The sequence below is a fragment of the Podarcis filfolensis genome (genome assembly GCF_964270895.1).
Source record: "Podarcis filfolensis genome assembly, chromosome: 2".
NCBI lineage: Eukaryota > Metazoa > Chordata > Lepidosauria > Squamata > Lacertidae > Podarcis > Podarcis filfolensis.
In genome coordinates this window covers 49,477,846-49,493,687 of record NC_139605.1, presented here as the reverse complement: position 1 = coordinate 49,493,687, position 15,842 = coordinate 49,477,846, and the positions used below count along the sequence as shown (strand labels likewise).

General features: G+C 39.8%; 1 protein-coding gene across 3 annotated transcripts in view; it reads right to left on the bottom strand.

Moving 5' to 3' along the window:
* Nucleotides 1-453: 453 nt before the first annotated feature.
* LOC310757819 (store-operated calcium entry regulator STIMATE-like) overlaps nt 454-15,842 on the bottom strand; it is a 34,894-nt gene continuing 19,505 nt past the window's right edge. Inside the window, exons 5-9 of one of the 3 annotated variants that reach the window (XR_014545489.1) lie at nt 8,598-8,710; nt 7,361-7,438; nt 5,137-5,286; nt 1,951-4,824; nt 454-1,887 (exon numbers count right to left, since the gene is read on the bottom strand). Coding sequence is in view for 2 of the 3 variants with exons in the window: in XM_083603552.1 (XP_083459678.1) it covers nt 4,708-4,824; nt 5,137-5,286; nt 7,361-7,438; nt 8,598-8,710 (458 nt within the window). In the remaining variant the exon portion in view is untranslated. Of the gene's footprint in view, nt 4,825-5,136; nt 5,287-7,360; nt 7,439-8,597; nt 8,711-15,842 lie in introns of all 3 variants that reach the window. The other 2 variants (XM_083603552.1, XM_083603553.1) reach the window with 2 other exon arrangements.

The following is a 15,842-nucleotide window of genomic DNA, read 5'->3' as shown; positions in this document are numbered from 1 at the left end:
CGATTTGTGTTCTCATCCTGAAGCAAAGTTCTTAACCTGAGGTAATATTTCTGGGTTAGCGGAGTCTGTAACCTGACGCGTATGTAACCTGAAGCGTATGTAACCTGAGGTACCACTGTACAGCTTTGGGGGTTATCCTACAAACTGGCACTATCTCTGTGTACACACATGGTCTCAGTGATTGGGAATACCTTTGCCAGCTTCAACTGCTTTGCTAACTGCAGCAACCCTACCTGGAGAAAGGGAACCAGGTCTCAGGCGTAACTCATGCACTGAGTCCATTTACATTGGACTCCCTCAGTGCTCTTCATGTGGGGCCATCTTCAATAAAATAGTTAAGAAATGACCATTGGGTTACCAGATTCAACCCCTTTGCAGTATCTGCTACCGCCAGTTAACTGTATCTTAAATAAATCCAATATGCAGGTAATGAAGTGAAGAGACCGAGGGACATTTTTTTATTAAGTCAAAACTTTATTGTAAACCATGATTTAGGTACATAACATTCTTTCCATTTTAATGAAACACCATAAGTTAAACATGATCCGGAGGACATCTTGACTTGCATTTTTAACTTCAAGGGACCTACTTTTTATTTCGAATCCCAGATGCACCCAAAAATCCTAATTGCAAAGAGTATCCCTTAACAAAAACACATTTGCTTTGTAAAAACCATAGTAATTTCCTGTCATTTAACTGGAAACTTTTACAAAAGTTTTGATGTATTGCAAGTTTCCTATCGGCCGATGTGGCTGGTTTTGTTGCGTTCACCACCACACTGCTTTTGTACGGATGCTGCAATCTGCAATTAGCCATGCACAGGGGCGAAGGTGCCCAGATTTCAAAATAGGAAATGTTAAGGCTGAACAGCCCTCCTCCCACCGCTTTCCTTCCAGCAAGGCATAGCTGGAAACCAAGCACATGCTTGTGAGGGGAATGCCTTTGGAACACTTTGCATTGCTGTAGTTCGGTTCACAAATCAACGAGTATGAGGTCTTTTCCCTGAAGAGAAGCTTGTAACACATTTTTTTTCAGCAACATTAACACACAGCATTTCATTTAAAGATAGTATGGGAGACACTAATATGTTTAAAAACAGAAAATGATGACTACATAACCACCACAGGATGTCCCAAATAATTATGTCGGGCACATGATATCATGCACAGTCAATGAGGCAAATCTGTTTCATTTTTGGACCTCATCCATTTGGCAAGGGGAAACTGATAGTCTCTCCATTGAATTCAGCACACGGTACTATTTTTGTTTTAAGAGTAGAAAGAACTGGACCACATTAGTCACATTAGAATCAGGTTTCTCAAGCACAGACTGAAGTACACTTTTTTGTGACAAGATCTTTACAAATTGACCTTCAGAGTTCCACTTAGGTTTTGCCTACTTCCTCTGCCCTCTTCAAACTGCCACAACTCACTGAAGAGCAAGCCAATACACCCCAAATCAATTTAAGTGCAAGCAAAAATGCAGCACTGTAAAAGAACAAAACATAGCCAATTTCAGCTAGGCTGTATCCTGCCCCTGCCCCCATTCAAAATTATTGTTCCTTTATTCTATTGCACCTTTCCAAAAGTAATTAGTTTGTTTTACAGAAGAGCTTAGAGCAAAATTCAAGCCATTCTCCAACTTCTTCACATGTTAACTCTGATGTGATGTAGCAATGACCACTAGCTTTGACAGCTTTATGGACGTTTACAGACAACTGATTTAACAGCTGTGACAACCATGCGGGACCTCTGTATAGAAGCAGTGTGTACCTCTAAATACCAGCTACTGGGGACTTGACAGCAGAAGGCCATTAATTTGATGTCCCGCGTAACAGCTAGAGCAGCCTTTCTCAACCTTGGGTCCTCAGACATTGTTGGACTACAACTCCCAGCATCCCTAGCCAGCAGGGCCTGTGGTCAGGGATTATGGGAGTTGTAGTCCAACAACAAATGGGGAGCCAAAGTTGAGAAAGGCTGGCCTAGAGGAATCTGACTGCTGGGGAAACATAGATCTAGATGCGACCCACAAAGGCAATTTTTATTGTTCTTAAATGTGGTCCATGCACACTTATTGACTCTGAGCATTTTAAACCCATCTTTGGCCAGTACTGCTTCATCATGTCAAGCTGCAAGACACAAAAAGCACCGTGAAATACAACAATGCAGCAAAAAAGCTGAACAGAGTACCCTTTATTCTTTAGGTTTTTGAATTAAGCTGCTCTCCAATGCCTCATGCTATTCAATAAAATGGTAAATCTGAGGTCTCCTCCAAGTTGGAATATTTAACACAATTAAGGCTTTGGGTTCATTTTTTACAATTCCCCATCCCAACACTGTTTAAAACAGACATTTCACGTAACTGAAGCCACAGGAAGAAATGAATAAAGTTAAGCTTTTGGATTTAGTCATCTAGGTATTATTAAACTGAAAAGTAAATAAATGGCCTATGGTTTCATCTCGGTTTGTTTCACACCTCATGTAAAGTAAGTTAAATTGACAAATCATATCCGTATCTGCCATTCTGCAGAAATGAGATGCCATCCACACAATTTTGAGTCCCTGAATGAACTTTTAAAAATAGATTACAGGTATGGAATACCCCATCGGCACGGGGACCCAAGCATGAGGGAGAGAAGAGGTGCTTTAATCCTTTCCCCTCTGCTGTGGCCCCAATCCAGAGGAAGCCCATACATGTTATTTGCATATAAATCTTACTGAGGATAAGGATGTGGATGTATTGGGGAGAAGGCCTCCCATAAACATCTAATTTGTCCCCAAGAATCTCACAAAGGTGTGATGGAACCTGCCTTCAGGTGTGATTCTTGACAGAACAGGCATTTCCCCGCCTCCTAATAGAGGCTTCGCTTAACTTTATATTGAGATAAGCATCATTTCCCTTTGTTTTCACCCTGAACACCAACATGTAACATTGCAGATATGATGCTGTGCAAAAGAAACAACCCCCACCATTCATTATGTAGTTCTGAAACGCATCGCCCATTAAGATGCTTCTTATGGGCAGCTGGGCAAGTGAGGCAAATGTCACCCCCCTCAGAACTACCGCTGTTAAGCTAGCAAAAAGCAACAATGGAGCCTTGCATTGTACCTCCCAAAGTCCAGGGATATCCCCCAACACCAGCTGCCTGTGTAGCCGACCGCATTTAAGACAGGCTACACATATAAAAACTGTAAAAAAATATATCTGAAAAGTCCGAGCTCCTGTCGTTGAAAGTGTTGTAAGGCTTGAAATACAGTCTGATATTCAGATACCATAAATTACAGATTTGCATCCCCCCCCCCTTCTTATTCTGAAAACACTTTTGCTGTTTTGTTGTATCAAAGATTTAAATGAGCATGGAAAACTGCCAAACAGTAACTAGCATCAAAATAAGTCGTGGGCACCAAATCAGGTAGGCAAGTATTCCATTGACAAGAGAGATATTCTGAGTTACCACAGGATAGCAGAACAACAAAAGCAGCAACTACCACAATGTTGTTAATGGGTGAGTATATGCATTAGGTGCTGTTACCTCTGGCCTTATTTTGTTCTTAGGAAATTGAGGAATGAGTTACTGCTAAAAGTGATCAGCACTCTTTGTAGCAGTAAGAAATGCTCTAAGGAAGAACAGAATTACAAATCCTGTTACATCACTATTCATAGCTGTCGATCACATGAAGGCCCAACTGTTATCGTTTCAAGGAAAGATTGTAATATCATATATATAGAAAAGGAATGTTGCTTCAGATTTGGAATAGCTGAGATATGGGCTCAGAAGACTTGCAAGCACTTAAGAAACCAACATTACTGAAGTCTCTAAAATGTTCAGTGACAAATAGAATTGCCAATTATTGTTGCTTTTATGCTAAAGTGCACAGGACCATGTATACACCAAATGGTCTTCAGGTCACAGAAGTGACCAGGGATTTAATCTGCCAACTACTTGCTGCCTTTCACTGTGTTTTGGTTTAGCCAGGCTTGCACAGAGCTCCCATTCAAGGCCATGTGTAACTAGTAGCCACTTGGCCACCATTTCCCTTTGTCACATGACTCTCCTTTATATGATAGACACAATGAAAAAAAATTTTTTTTTTTTGCTGCAAGTTTTTGACCTTTTCACCACACACAGAAAGTAACAGCATAATATTCTTTGACAAACACAATCCTTAAATATCCCAGTATGAAAATATAACTTAAATATAAAAGTTCAAATAGGTTAGAGGAGCTTTGGGGTAGGGGGGTGGGGCAACTTTGACAGCCAAAAGTACCCTTAAGAAGTAAAGTTACATAAGAATATTAAGTTACGATTTGTAACTGCAAAACTATTCTGTCCTAGGAATATGTTGCAAAAGCCTTTTTTTTAGTAATAAAACATACTGATTCAAATGTTGTTAATCCGACGTCTCTCTCATAATATCGTTCAGGAACCATAGCAGAAACAATGGTGCTCTATGGCGCCTTTTTCAAAAGGGTCACGTACAAATCGCCTTGGTAACAAGAATTTTTCCACCCATGATGAAAAGGTACTCTTGCATATTTGGTCAGTGTTTCCATAGTGCAACTGAACAGGTAGCTTCCCCCACTATCCATGTTCTGTTTCTTCTGAGTCAGTTTCCAGGCAATAAGCATAGTGTTGCCAAGTGAAAAATCCACTGTCCATAGAAGCATCTGTCACAAAACCTGCAGATGTGCAGGCCACAGAATCTGTCATACAGGCAGACCAAATCGATGCTTCTTTTTCTTTACAGGCTTTAAGTTAGTCAGTCTCCGAAGATCCTCTTCAACATCTGATTCTTCCATTTCATCGTCTGCTGAAATTAGGATCTATAGGCAAAATTTTGACATGCAATTAGACAGAACTCGTATTTTCCCTCACTCACCCAAAAGTATCTTCAAATGCAAACACACTTTTATAAGGGGGAGAGGGAAGTGTTGTAAGCTAAACAAGTAGTATGTATAACTCACTTGGGTCTTTAAGTAACTGTTAACCTTGCCCTTTATCAACACCGCAAAAAGGAGTAGATACAGTACCGTTATTGGAATAAAAGCAAAAACTAAAGTTACATAAGGTTGCACTATCAACTCCCTTCTCATTTGCTTACTGTAAACTATAGGAATAGCAAATGCAGAACTTGCCTCTGACTCAGACTCTTCGTGTGAGGCTGCTCTCCTGTATCGAACTTTACTTCCATTCCTTGAATCCTGCCCAGCTTCTTTTTCTTCAAGTTTAGCTTTTGTTTTCCCTTTCTTCATAAGGAAGTTATCAACTACCCAGAACATGAATGCCTGTTACAATGGAGAAGTCAATGTTAAGTGCCATCTGTCATTCAATCTGTAAGACAGCAGTCATATTTAAGGGGCTTACAGTAAGGACTCTCTATCTATCTATCTATCTATCTATCTATCTACCTATGTATCTATCATCTATCTACACACACACACACACACACACACACACACACACAAACACACACACAGTTAAATGGGCCACCAAGAATGCTGAGCACCTTACACTCGTGTTCAGCAGCTTCAATTATAAAGAAAACATGAAGGAGATGTTTCAAACAGGAGTAGTCAACTTGGTGCCCTCTCAGATGTCGTTGGATTCCAAATCCCATCAACCTCAGCTTTCCTGGTTGATGGCTAGGGATGATGGGAGCTATAGTCCAGCAATCCAGCAACATCGGGAAGGTACCTCATTGGCAACCCAGGTGTAGCACATTTCCCTACTTGCTTAGAAAATAAAAAAATGGTTTTAGTGGATTAGCATATACAACAAAAACTCATTTCTATATAAGAATTCTTATACTCGCAGTGAATGTTCACATTTCTCCTGTATAATTACTCAGCAGGTAAGATAATGCAAAGAAAAAACCCAGAGTGCTACCAAGACAACAGAAGGACTAAAAAACTATCCACTTTTACATTTAGCAAACATTTATTTAAATTGTGTGCCCTCTGATGTGGCTCATGATTGAAAAAATAAAGAGTGGCAGACAGATTGACTGGAAATATGTGCCAGCTTCAGATTTGGTATTCACTGAAGACTCTGAGTTAGGACTTTGCTGCACTTTGAAGTGTCTTGATTAGATTATCTAATATTCTAATATCTAATATTCTAATATCTAATAATCTAATATTGATTAGATTATCCTTTAAATGTTTTAGTCACACATGTTATCAGACATGAGATACATGAGATGGTGACCCATCTATTATAAATGCTGCTTCTGAAAAGATCAGCTGCACAAGGCTGCACATATTTCATTTATGAAAGTTATTTATCTGAGTACAGCAATGGGAGCACAGTGGTGTGTAAAAGCACCCTGTTGTTCTCCTGACTTGAGGCAAGATCTTAATTTTGACATACGAAACCTTATTCAATTTGTGCCTGGTGCAAAACTGCTTCCTCTTTTAAAATATTTCAAGAGCGAAAAGCCCCATGTCCAACTACACTGTACACAGTTGTTCCCTTGGGCCACTTGAAAAGTCAAATGGTGGTCAAGTATTTTAAAACTGTAATTGTAATGGAGAAGCACATGAAATACAAAATACAGCTAGTTAACTTATGAAATAATGGCATTAAATAACAAAGTATCGTAATTATTCATAGCTCCCAATGTTGTGTAAATATAAGTGCATATTAGCAGTATGGCAATAATATTTAATGCTGTATTGTTTTTAACACTCGATTGGGAGTCGCCCAGAGTGGCTGGGGAAACTCAGCCAGATGGGCGGGGTATAAAGTAATTATTATTATTATTATTATTATTATTATTATTATTATTATTATTAAAGAGTCTCGACTATGGACAGAAACATACTGTTTGGCACAAGAAGCAAATAGTCCTACACTTAGCAATGTGGTTATTGTTTAACCAATGGAACATGTGCAGATCTTCAGGAGCCTTTACTTCTGTAAGAAAAATGTCCCTATAAAATCAGCACGCTGAGCTTCACGGAGTAGTTGAACACAGTCAAAGAACAGACAAGCAGCTCAAATCAATTTATGTGCCTCAATATGAATAAGATTAAAACTAATTTTAAAAATGATTTCTGATTATTCCCTACTTTTGAAAGCATAGTGTGTGTGTATGTTGTGTGGGGGGGGGGGTTGGCTTCCCACTTATCCATTAATGTTCTTACAATCACCATAATGGAAGAGAAATCACTATTTCTTTGAAGAGGATTTAGAAATGATGAAAAAATTGATACCTGTCCTACAACTAAATGCTATGTTCAAAGCCAATTAACCTTTTACATTTATGTTCCGTCAAGTACCACTGCAATGTATTTGCACTCCCAAGTATAAATATTTTTAAACACACTAAATATCCAGAAAACGTTTGTTTATACCAACATTTACAAAGAAGGGGACTATTAGCATGACAATAGCCAGCTCCAACTGAGGATTCTTTATAGGATTCAATACAGCTACCTGCAAAGAGAGAAAGAAGCACATTAATATTATGGAATTACATACATGTACAACTGAGTTTTCAGGTTATCTTTTTTCACTGTATGTGGTATCAAGTTAAAGGGACGTGGGGTTGGGAAGAGCTGAGGGGACAGAAATGAAATAGGTTTTTACTAAGTGAAATCCAACATTACGTGACTGAACTCTTTTCAGAGCATGAGAGGGCTGCAAGGAAGGAAAAGATGGTGAGGTCCTCTTGCAGGAGTGGAAGTCTCTTCCACTCATGCACAGATACCATCGGATACAACCTATAGCATAATGACGATATTAGGTTTGTTCTGAAATGATGTTAAGATGTGTACCTTTTTCACTAGGGCCTGAAATAATAAATTGAACATTAAACGTATCCAGACACTTTATTGCTTTAATCCACAATGATTAAAAAGCACTGTTGGTCAGCAACAAGTGTATTTTGAAATAAATGGCCTAGGAAATACTATTCAAAGCCCTGAATAGTGTTAGCTCCAAGAACCAGAGACCTCTGCATCTGGAACTTCTTTATACAAGGCAGACTGATAGTTGCAGGCCTTGCAATTTTCTAGTCAGCTTCATGAAAGCAGAATTCAGAAAAAGGATAAAACTGGAAAAAGAGGGATGGTGGAAACTGTGTGTAGTTGCAGAACGCATAGGCATGTCACCTGCTTCTAGATTACCAAGTGATCTATTAATTTTTCAGCACTTTAATATTTAGATGCTTGGCACTGCCCTAGAGTCTATGATAAGATCCTATTCACTATTTGGGAGTCTACCATCACATATACAGATTTTAGCCGACAATGTCATACCCGGAGAAGTCCCACTGATGTCAATGGACTTAAGCTTGCCATTGATTTCAGGTAGTCTACTCAGAGTATCTTAGCTGAAAGAACCTGAGAGAATAAATTGTAACTGAAGCATCTACTCAACAGGACAGAAGGAAGGTTTTTGAATAAATGGTTATTCATACCCTACAAATGCAATATGGTATCTTACTATTAAGGCTTAGCCACCACAAATATTTTCATTAGGTCAGTTGTTAGCACTGGACTAGTCTCACTGAATTAAATTAAAGCACTGGTTACTATATGGTCTGTCTATCTATCTCTCTATCTATTAAATATATGTATATCAAGACTCAAACCTCTTTCCACTGAGGTATTAGGAGAACTATGATGATGATGGTTTTCTCAAACATCATGATGACTATGTACAATGCACACTGGCCCACCCAAGCACTGCACTGAAGGGGGTCACCTACAAAACAAAACACAAATGGTTAGCAAGCAAGCAAGCTTAAATCGCATCTGAGTAGCTAGGAAGACACTATGAAATCTTTAGCAAAACTACTTGGTTATCCCTTATTTGGAAACAAAACTGCTTAATCTCATTCTAAGACAGATTTACACGATTTCAGAAGTTGAAACTGAACACACACAAAGGTGGAAGCATTCATTTCTCATGTGCCTTGAGGGGTCCTCTAGCATTCTGTGTTTACAAAATGAACCTACCTCTAAACAAAAAACCCCACCGCCTTTCATGTTGTGTCGTGTGTGGCAAATGGCTGCATCTTCTAATCAAAACTTAAAATGTTATATATACACTGTCTCTGGACTGAGCAAACGAAAAACGAAAACTAACCTCCTGTAATAGTGAATAACCACTGTTACAAAACACCAAACAGCTAACTGCAATAGCACTTATAACAATTTTTTGAAAAAAGACTCTTCACATTGTCTGTGCCTTCTTACGACACGTGCATGTTCAGCCTAATCCTGAAACCTTTCATCAAATCATCAAGGGTGCTGCCCATTCCTTCAAAGTTGTTAGCAAAAACACTGAAAGGTAATGGACCCTTCACTAAACTGGCTTATAAGAAATGGAATAGACTAGTAAAAAGAAAGTTCAAAAGAGTCAAAGCTCTCTAGAATACTTGAAGGTTATTCAAATCCATAATAACATAGCTGTCAACTTTCCCCCTTTTTAAGGGAAATTCCATTATTCCAATAGGATTCCTCGCAAGAAAAGGGAAAAGTTGACAGCTATGCATAATAATTGAAGCTCAGCTGCAATGTATGCCCTAGATGTGGAAAGTGCCATCAAGCTCAGGAAGACACCAGCATAGTGAATGAGCAGCGTCAAAGATACCAGAGGGCATTCCCCCAGAAAAATGGAAGCCTTGACGCAATAAGAAGAAAAAGGAACGCAAGAAGAAATGCTATCAAACAAAAAATGGGAAAGAAGGAAAAAAAGGAAAGAAGAAGAGATACTCACCAAGGAAATTTGGCAGAACAAATTGATATAATACATAGAATTAGTAACTATAACTGATAAACTAAGGAATAAGGATGAGTTTAAGGTCAGTATAGTTAAAGCTATGGTTTTCCCAGTAGTGATGTATGGAAGTGAGAGCTGGACCATAAAGAAGGCTGATCGCTAAAGAATGGATGCTTTTGAATTATGGTGCTGGAGGAGACTCAAGAGTCCCATGGACTGCAAGAAGATGAAACCGATCCATTCTTAAGGAAATCAGCCCTGAGTGCTCACTGGAAGGACAGATCCTGAAGCTGAGGCTCCAATACTTTGGCCACCTCATGAGAAGAGATGACTCCCTGGAAAAGACCCTCATGTTGGGAAAGATTGAGGGCACAAGGAGAAGGGGACGACAGAGGACGAGATGGCTGGACAGTGTTCTCGAAGCTACCAGCATGAGTTTGACCAAACTGCGGGAGGCAGTGGAAGACAGAAGTGCCTGGCGTGCTATGGTCCATGGGGTCACGAAGAGTCAGACTCGATGAAATGACTAAATCAACAAAAAAAGTAAGAGAAGAGTGGAGGTGTTTTGGAGATTATCTTAGAGGGTACAATATACAATTTAACCTACAAGTAGGAGTTAACATATGAGCACCAGGTAACATCAAAAAGGAAGATCTGAAATGGTAATGGGTGAAACATCAAGATCAAGATTTCCCTAGAATGCCACAGAGAGATGGGTTGGGAAGTCTTAAGAAAAGAGATAAGCGATGGATGCTGTACGATGTGTATATAAAAGCTGTTAAAATTGCATAAATAAAAGGTTTTTTTTTTCAAAAAAAGGAAAAAATACCTGTGTTTTTTAGAAGCATATTACTAAAAAGCATTAAGAGCAACAATACTTTATCTAAATAAATACCAGAAGCAGGAAATCAGTTGGATGGCAGCTGGACCACCAAACAATGAAGGTATGCTAAAGGTGTCATGGCCCTGATGTTCAAACTTCTGGGGACGAGGCCAAGGAAGGCAGAGGACATTTACCTCAGGGCCAGCCCCTGCTTCCCCCAGTACTTCTCTGGCATGAGAAGGCAATACTGTCCTCTTCTGACTTTAGTTCAGAAGCCTAGTGGAACCACAGCTGAGAAGGGTATATGAAGTTCTAAGCTTCATATATTAATTTAAATTAACAAATCAGGACTGAACTGAGATTGTATCCACCCAAGAATTCTTCTTCTTTTTTAAGTGAAACGGCTAATCTTCTAACAAAAAATATTTTAACTTTTCTCCACAAGTGACTTCTATACCTGAAGACTTGAAGGTGGCGCAGGGGAGGGGAGAAGAATCAATATGGTTTTGCAAAGGTTAGGTCCTGTCTCACTAAACATATAGAGTTCTCTGAAAGTGTTGACAAGCATGTGGGTGGGGCTAAGGAACTCCATGCTGATCCAGTGGCTGATGCCACTCTGCAGATAGAGGCCAGAGGGGCTCAGCCGAGAAAAACCTCTGCCCAATCCAACTCCCCCAGCCCAGGAGGTTCAGGGGTGGGGCTAAGCAGCCTGAGCCACTGGATCGCAAACAGGCCCCCTTGCTGCCACATGTCTACAGTGGGCCCAGTTGTTGTACCAACTCCAGGTTGCCACGGTGATCTGACTGTTCCCCCTTGCTGCTCCGGCCGACATGCTTGGCAGGACTGTGATTGTAACAGTGATCCTGCGGCTCCATTACGCTCCATCGGACTGCCCCCTGAATCAAATGCCTTGTCTAAGTCCTTTCTATACCAACTAGGAGTTTTGGCAAAATAAGTGAACTAGACTATGACATATTCAGTTTTAATTAACCCATATTAACTGCGACAAATTTTGCTCGTGGTATGCCTTATTTGCGTGGTTGTTTTCCCATGTACAGAAGACAAGCTTGTTAAGATTGACACTATTCACTCCTCTCTAGTCTACTAGGATCATATTAATTTCTCAAATATAGCTGCTGTACAACCCATCACATTCTCAATACTATTTACAATTATTTAGCTGAAGCCGCAATAAGATTCTTTGGAGTTTTTAATTATCTTACTACTCCGGAGGGAAATGGACTACCTAAAACAGGCTAGTACAAATGTGAGTATTTTAAAAAAGCAAACAAACCCGGTGGAGTTGAGTCTTCCTGTTTACTCACATATGAGAACTGGGTAAGAGGACGAAGCACTAGCTAAAATACGAGTTTTAAAAAGCTTCTGCACATGATCTGATTTGCTGTAATGGTTCTCAATAAGCAGTGTCAGCACAACTAGAATGCAGCTATTTCTTATGATATTTCCCTCTCTGCTTTCAAGTCAGTTTCATGGTATCTTCAAATACAGACTAACAGCTGAGCCTGAGAACGCTGCAATGGAAACTCAAATACCTTCAAACAGCTGTAATGTGGAATGGGCCCTGGTCATTTCCTTTTCTGGCATGGCTTTGAAAGACATGCACCAGATATTTTACTTGCTGGTCTTGATGTTTATAATCTTTTTTTATGTCAGTGCTATATAACATTTGAGCACTTAACGCTTCGAAGTCTGGAAATTTCTAATAAAGAGTGTTACTGAAGTATATCCCATGCACCGCCAATTAAATATATAACTCTGTCTAGAGTTAATTACAGATTATTAATAAACATTTCAGCAATAAAAATTCAAGCCTCTTTCTCCAGTCCAGATTTTGAATTGGTATATTGGGAACCATCTCTCTTTGTTCAGTGGAATTTGAAATATACCGAGCTCTCTATTTGCAGGTTAACACATGCAATTTTAATATATCTTAATGCTTTAATAGTAACATTTAAAATATAAAATCTTTGTATAGGATTTCTCTCATCCCCCCCCCACCAATGCAGCATAGTTCCCTTTTGCTATTGCTGTTCCCCACAGAGACACCGGAAGAGACAAACATTTCTATGTGGCTCCAAATACCCTCCTGCTCTAGATCCTTCAGGTCCGTTTTTGGAGCATCTTGCCAGAAAAGAAGTCAGTCAGAATGATATACAAGACGCAGACCAACTCACTCCCAAACTCAATTTTCTTTTCCAAATCAATATTCTTAGTGGCTACTGGATGCAACTGAGCATGCTCTTTTCTCATGGGGCAGTGAGGAATTCTGTGTATTCCTGCAAACCTTGAAATTCTCCCACACAAAGACAGCAATCCTTCGTATATTTTCCTGGAGTCAACAAGACCCATGTTAAATTACATGCATGTACTGTCATGTATAAATTTATGGGTGCCTCCTGTCACCAATGTAGCAAATGTCATTATTCCACAGTACCTTCAGATGCACACATCTCACAATTCCTATACAGTGGACCCTCTGGATACATACTTAATTCGTTCTGGAGGTCCTTACATACGCCAAAATGTCCACAACATGAGGTGCCGCTTCTGCGCATGGCACGATAGAGCGCTTCTGCGCATGCAGTGAAACCCGGAAGTATACACTTCCAGGTTTGCCGTGTTTGCAACCCGAAAGTTTTATTACCCGAGGGTCCACTGTATAGAACTGAGCAAAGTGTGAAGCAAGAAGAAGGGGCACACTTAAAGAACACACTAAGCCGCCTTTCCTTAGCCTCTTTTCCCTTCTTTTTATTCTCATGTACTAAAGACACATTTTGGCAACTTGCAAGTTACAAGGGATTCCAGCTTCCATTAAAAAAGAAGAAGCAAGTTTATGTATTTTGCTTTGGCAGAGCTCAGGCTTTCAAATGGTACTACAAACCCAAAATTGTGTTTCGTGGCCCCTTCCCTTCTGTTTACTCGCACTACAAGCCTGGCGGAAAGCGGGTTGTGTTTTATCTGTTTTATATTGTATAGAGATCTTAGGATTTATCCAGGTGCTTGTGAAATAAAATTATTATTAATCAGTCACGATAAACTCATTATCTGTATATCAAATACTGGTTGAAAGCTATTCCACCATTTTCAGAGGAAATAAACAGCTTTACTTAAATATCGTGGGAAGGGAACCAAAACTCGAGGGCTGTTTCTCTTTCTACACTACATTCTACACTGCATGTCTCCCTTACTACAGGAATTCCCCCACCAGAGAAGTGTCCTGATAAACAGGTAGGGAAGCCAAAGCAGGAATTAGTTTCTCGAGGCTGGCGTCAGTATAGAAAACCCTCACTTATATGCCCAACTTCCTCATTACAGATACATACAAGTATGAATGGACCTGTGTACAAAAGATAAATGCAAGTCATTGTTGCACTGCTTAGTCTCAGGTTAAAGTAGGAATAGTAGTAAGACTTTCAAACAAATAAAAGTATTTCCCTCCCCCAATAAATGTTTCAAGACTGGAACAGAAATTTAGTAGCCTCCGTTTTAGAATAGCTTAGCAGTTGGTGTACAAAATCCATTTTGCACAGCCCAAGTTTACCTTAACTGAATGACAGGAGGCCAAGAAGAAAAGACAACAGCCGATAATCCGGCGGATGCTGCCTTTCCATTCAAAGCATTGCTCAATTGCAAGCATTGCAAGGACTGACCTGCTGGGAGCCTGAAGGGCCCTGCCCTGCTTCTCTCCACCTGGCTTGGGGCGGGGCCTGACAGGCTCCATAAAGGACGGCTGCTGCTGCTGCTGGGCAGAGAGGGCTCTGTTTCTGTTTTTTAAATTGCTTTTATTTTTTATCTGTGTCATTTTAAATTGTGATTGATATTAATGCTGTAGGCTTAGTTTTAGATTTTATGATTTATGTGGAAATTGTTTTTCATTTGGTTATGTGCTTTTGGTTGTGTTTTATTTACTGCTTATGACTTCTGTTATGTTGGTAATTATGTCTTGTCATTTGTAAGCCGCCTTGAGCATTGGTTTAACTACGGAAAGGCGACATACAAATAAAATGATGATGATGAATGCAGACATAATGCTGCCACTCTTTTAAATAAGGTTAAGCGATTGGAAGAGGATTGCACACTTCCACCTCTTATGCTTATTACATGTAGATATAAATCTCGTGTGATGGTGTTAACCATTGTATAAGCATTACATCTGCACCAACCCCTGGAGTACTGGAGGATCAACTTCAAGTGTTAAGCTCTGTTTGAAAGCTGACTGATCAGTATAGACGCAATGCTGCACCGTAGCTAAGGCTGACAAAATAAAGGAGAGCTGAATTTACATGGAAGAGAGTAAGAAGCTTGAAAGGCTACAGCCCAAGGGTGGACAATGTGATGCAAACTACACTTGCCATCATTCCTGACCACAGGTCAGAAAATGCACACGTGCATTTTAGCAGTTTCTTGGTTCTCACCTATTATGTTACTTTTGTTCTCTGTTGAAATAGTAGCGCCCATATGTAATATAACTATCAATCAAATGAGGCTGTGAAAGAAATACAAGTGCCAGCGTTTAGACTCAGACTTCCCTCACTCTCCCCATGCAACTCAATCTGCCATATCACCAGCAGCTCCTCCTGCATATGTTGAGGTATCAATTCTCCTCCCAAGACACTATCAAATTAAATCCATAAAAAGACAGGCTTTTAATATGAGAACAGAGTTGTTGTCCTACTGAAGTAATATCAAGCTATCGCTAGGGATCAAATGATACATCTAGGAAAGTGAGTGAGCTCATAGGAGGCAATCTGAAAATGCAAGAAAGGTCAGGGAGTGTTTCATTAGTTAATTGGGGGGGGGGGGGGAAAGAATGCTCATTTTCCTAATCCTAAGCATGAATTAAAATACTCTCTTCCTTTAGTCTACTTCCCACCTGGCACTTTTGAAACAGAGGAAGTTTTGCAGAGCAGTTTGTGATATTGCAAGAGATTTCTGCGCAGAGTCAGAAATCCCACTGGGCATGCCTAAAGTTCATCTCTGGAACTTGGCCAAAACTGCACTGCTGAACCTCAGTAATTCTGACTTATGATCTCCAAGGCATCCTAAACACTTTCAGGACTTAAGTGCAAAGACGTTTATTTCTCAATCTAATATGAGCGGGGAGCAAATCACTTTGCAAGGAGGAAGAGTTATCCAATCTGGCATAATAGTGGAATTTTTTTTTTTGCATCTGGAGTCTCCCTGAATCCACTACCCAACCAAAAGTAGTGGGGGAAGAAATGAATACTGGGCTCAGGAAAATCTGAGACAAAGATAAACCCAGTAACT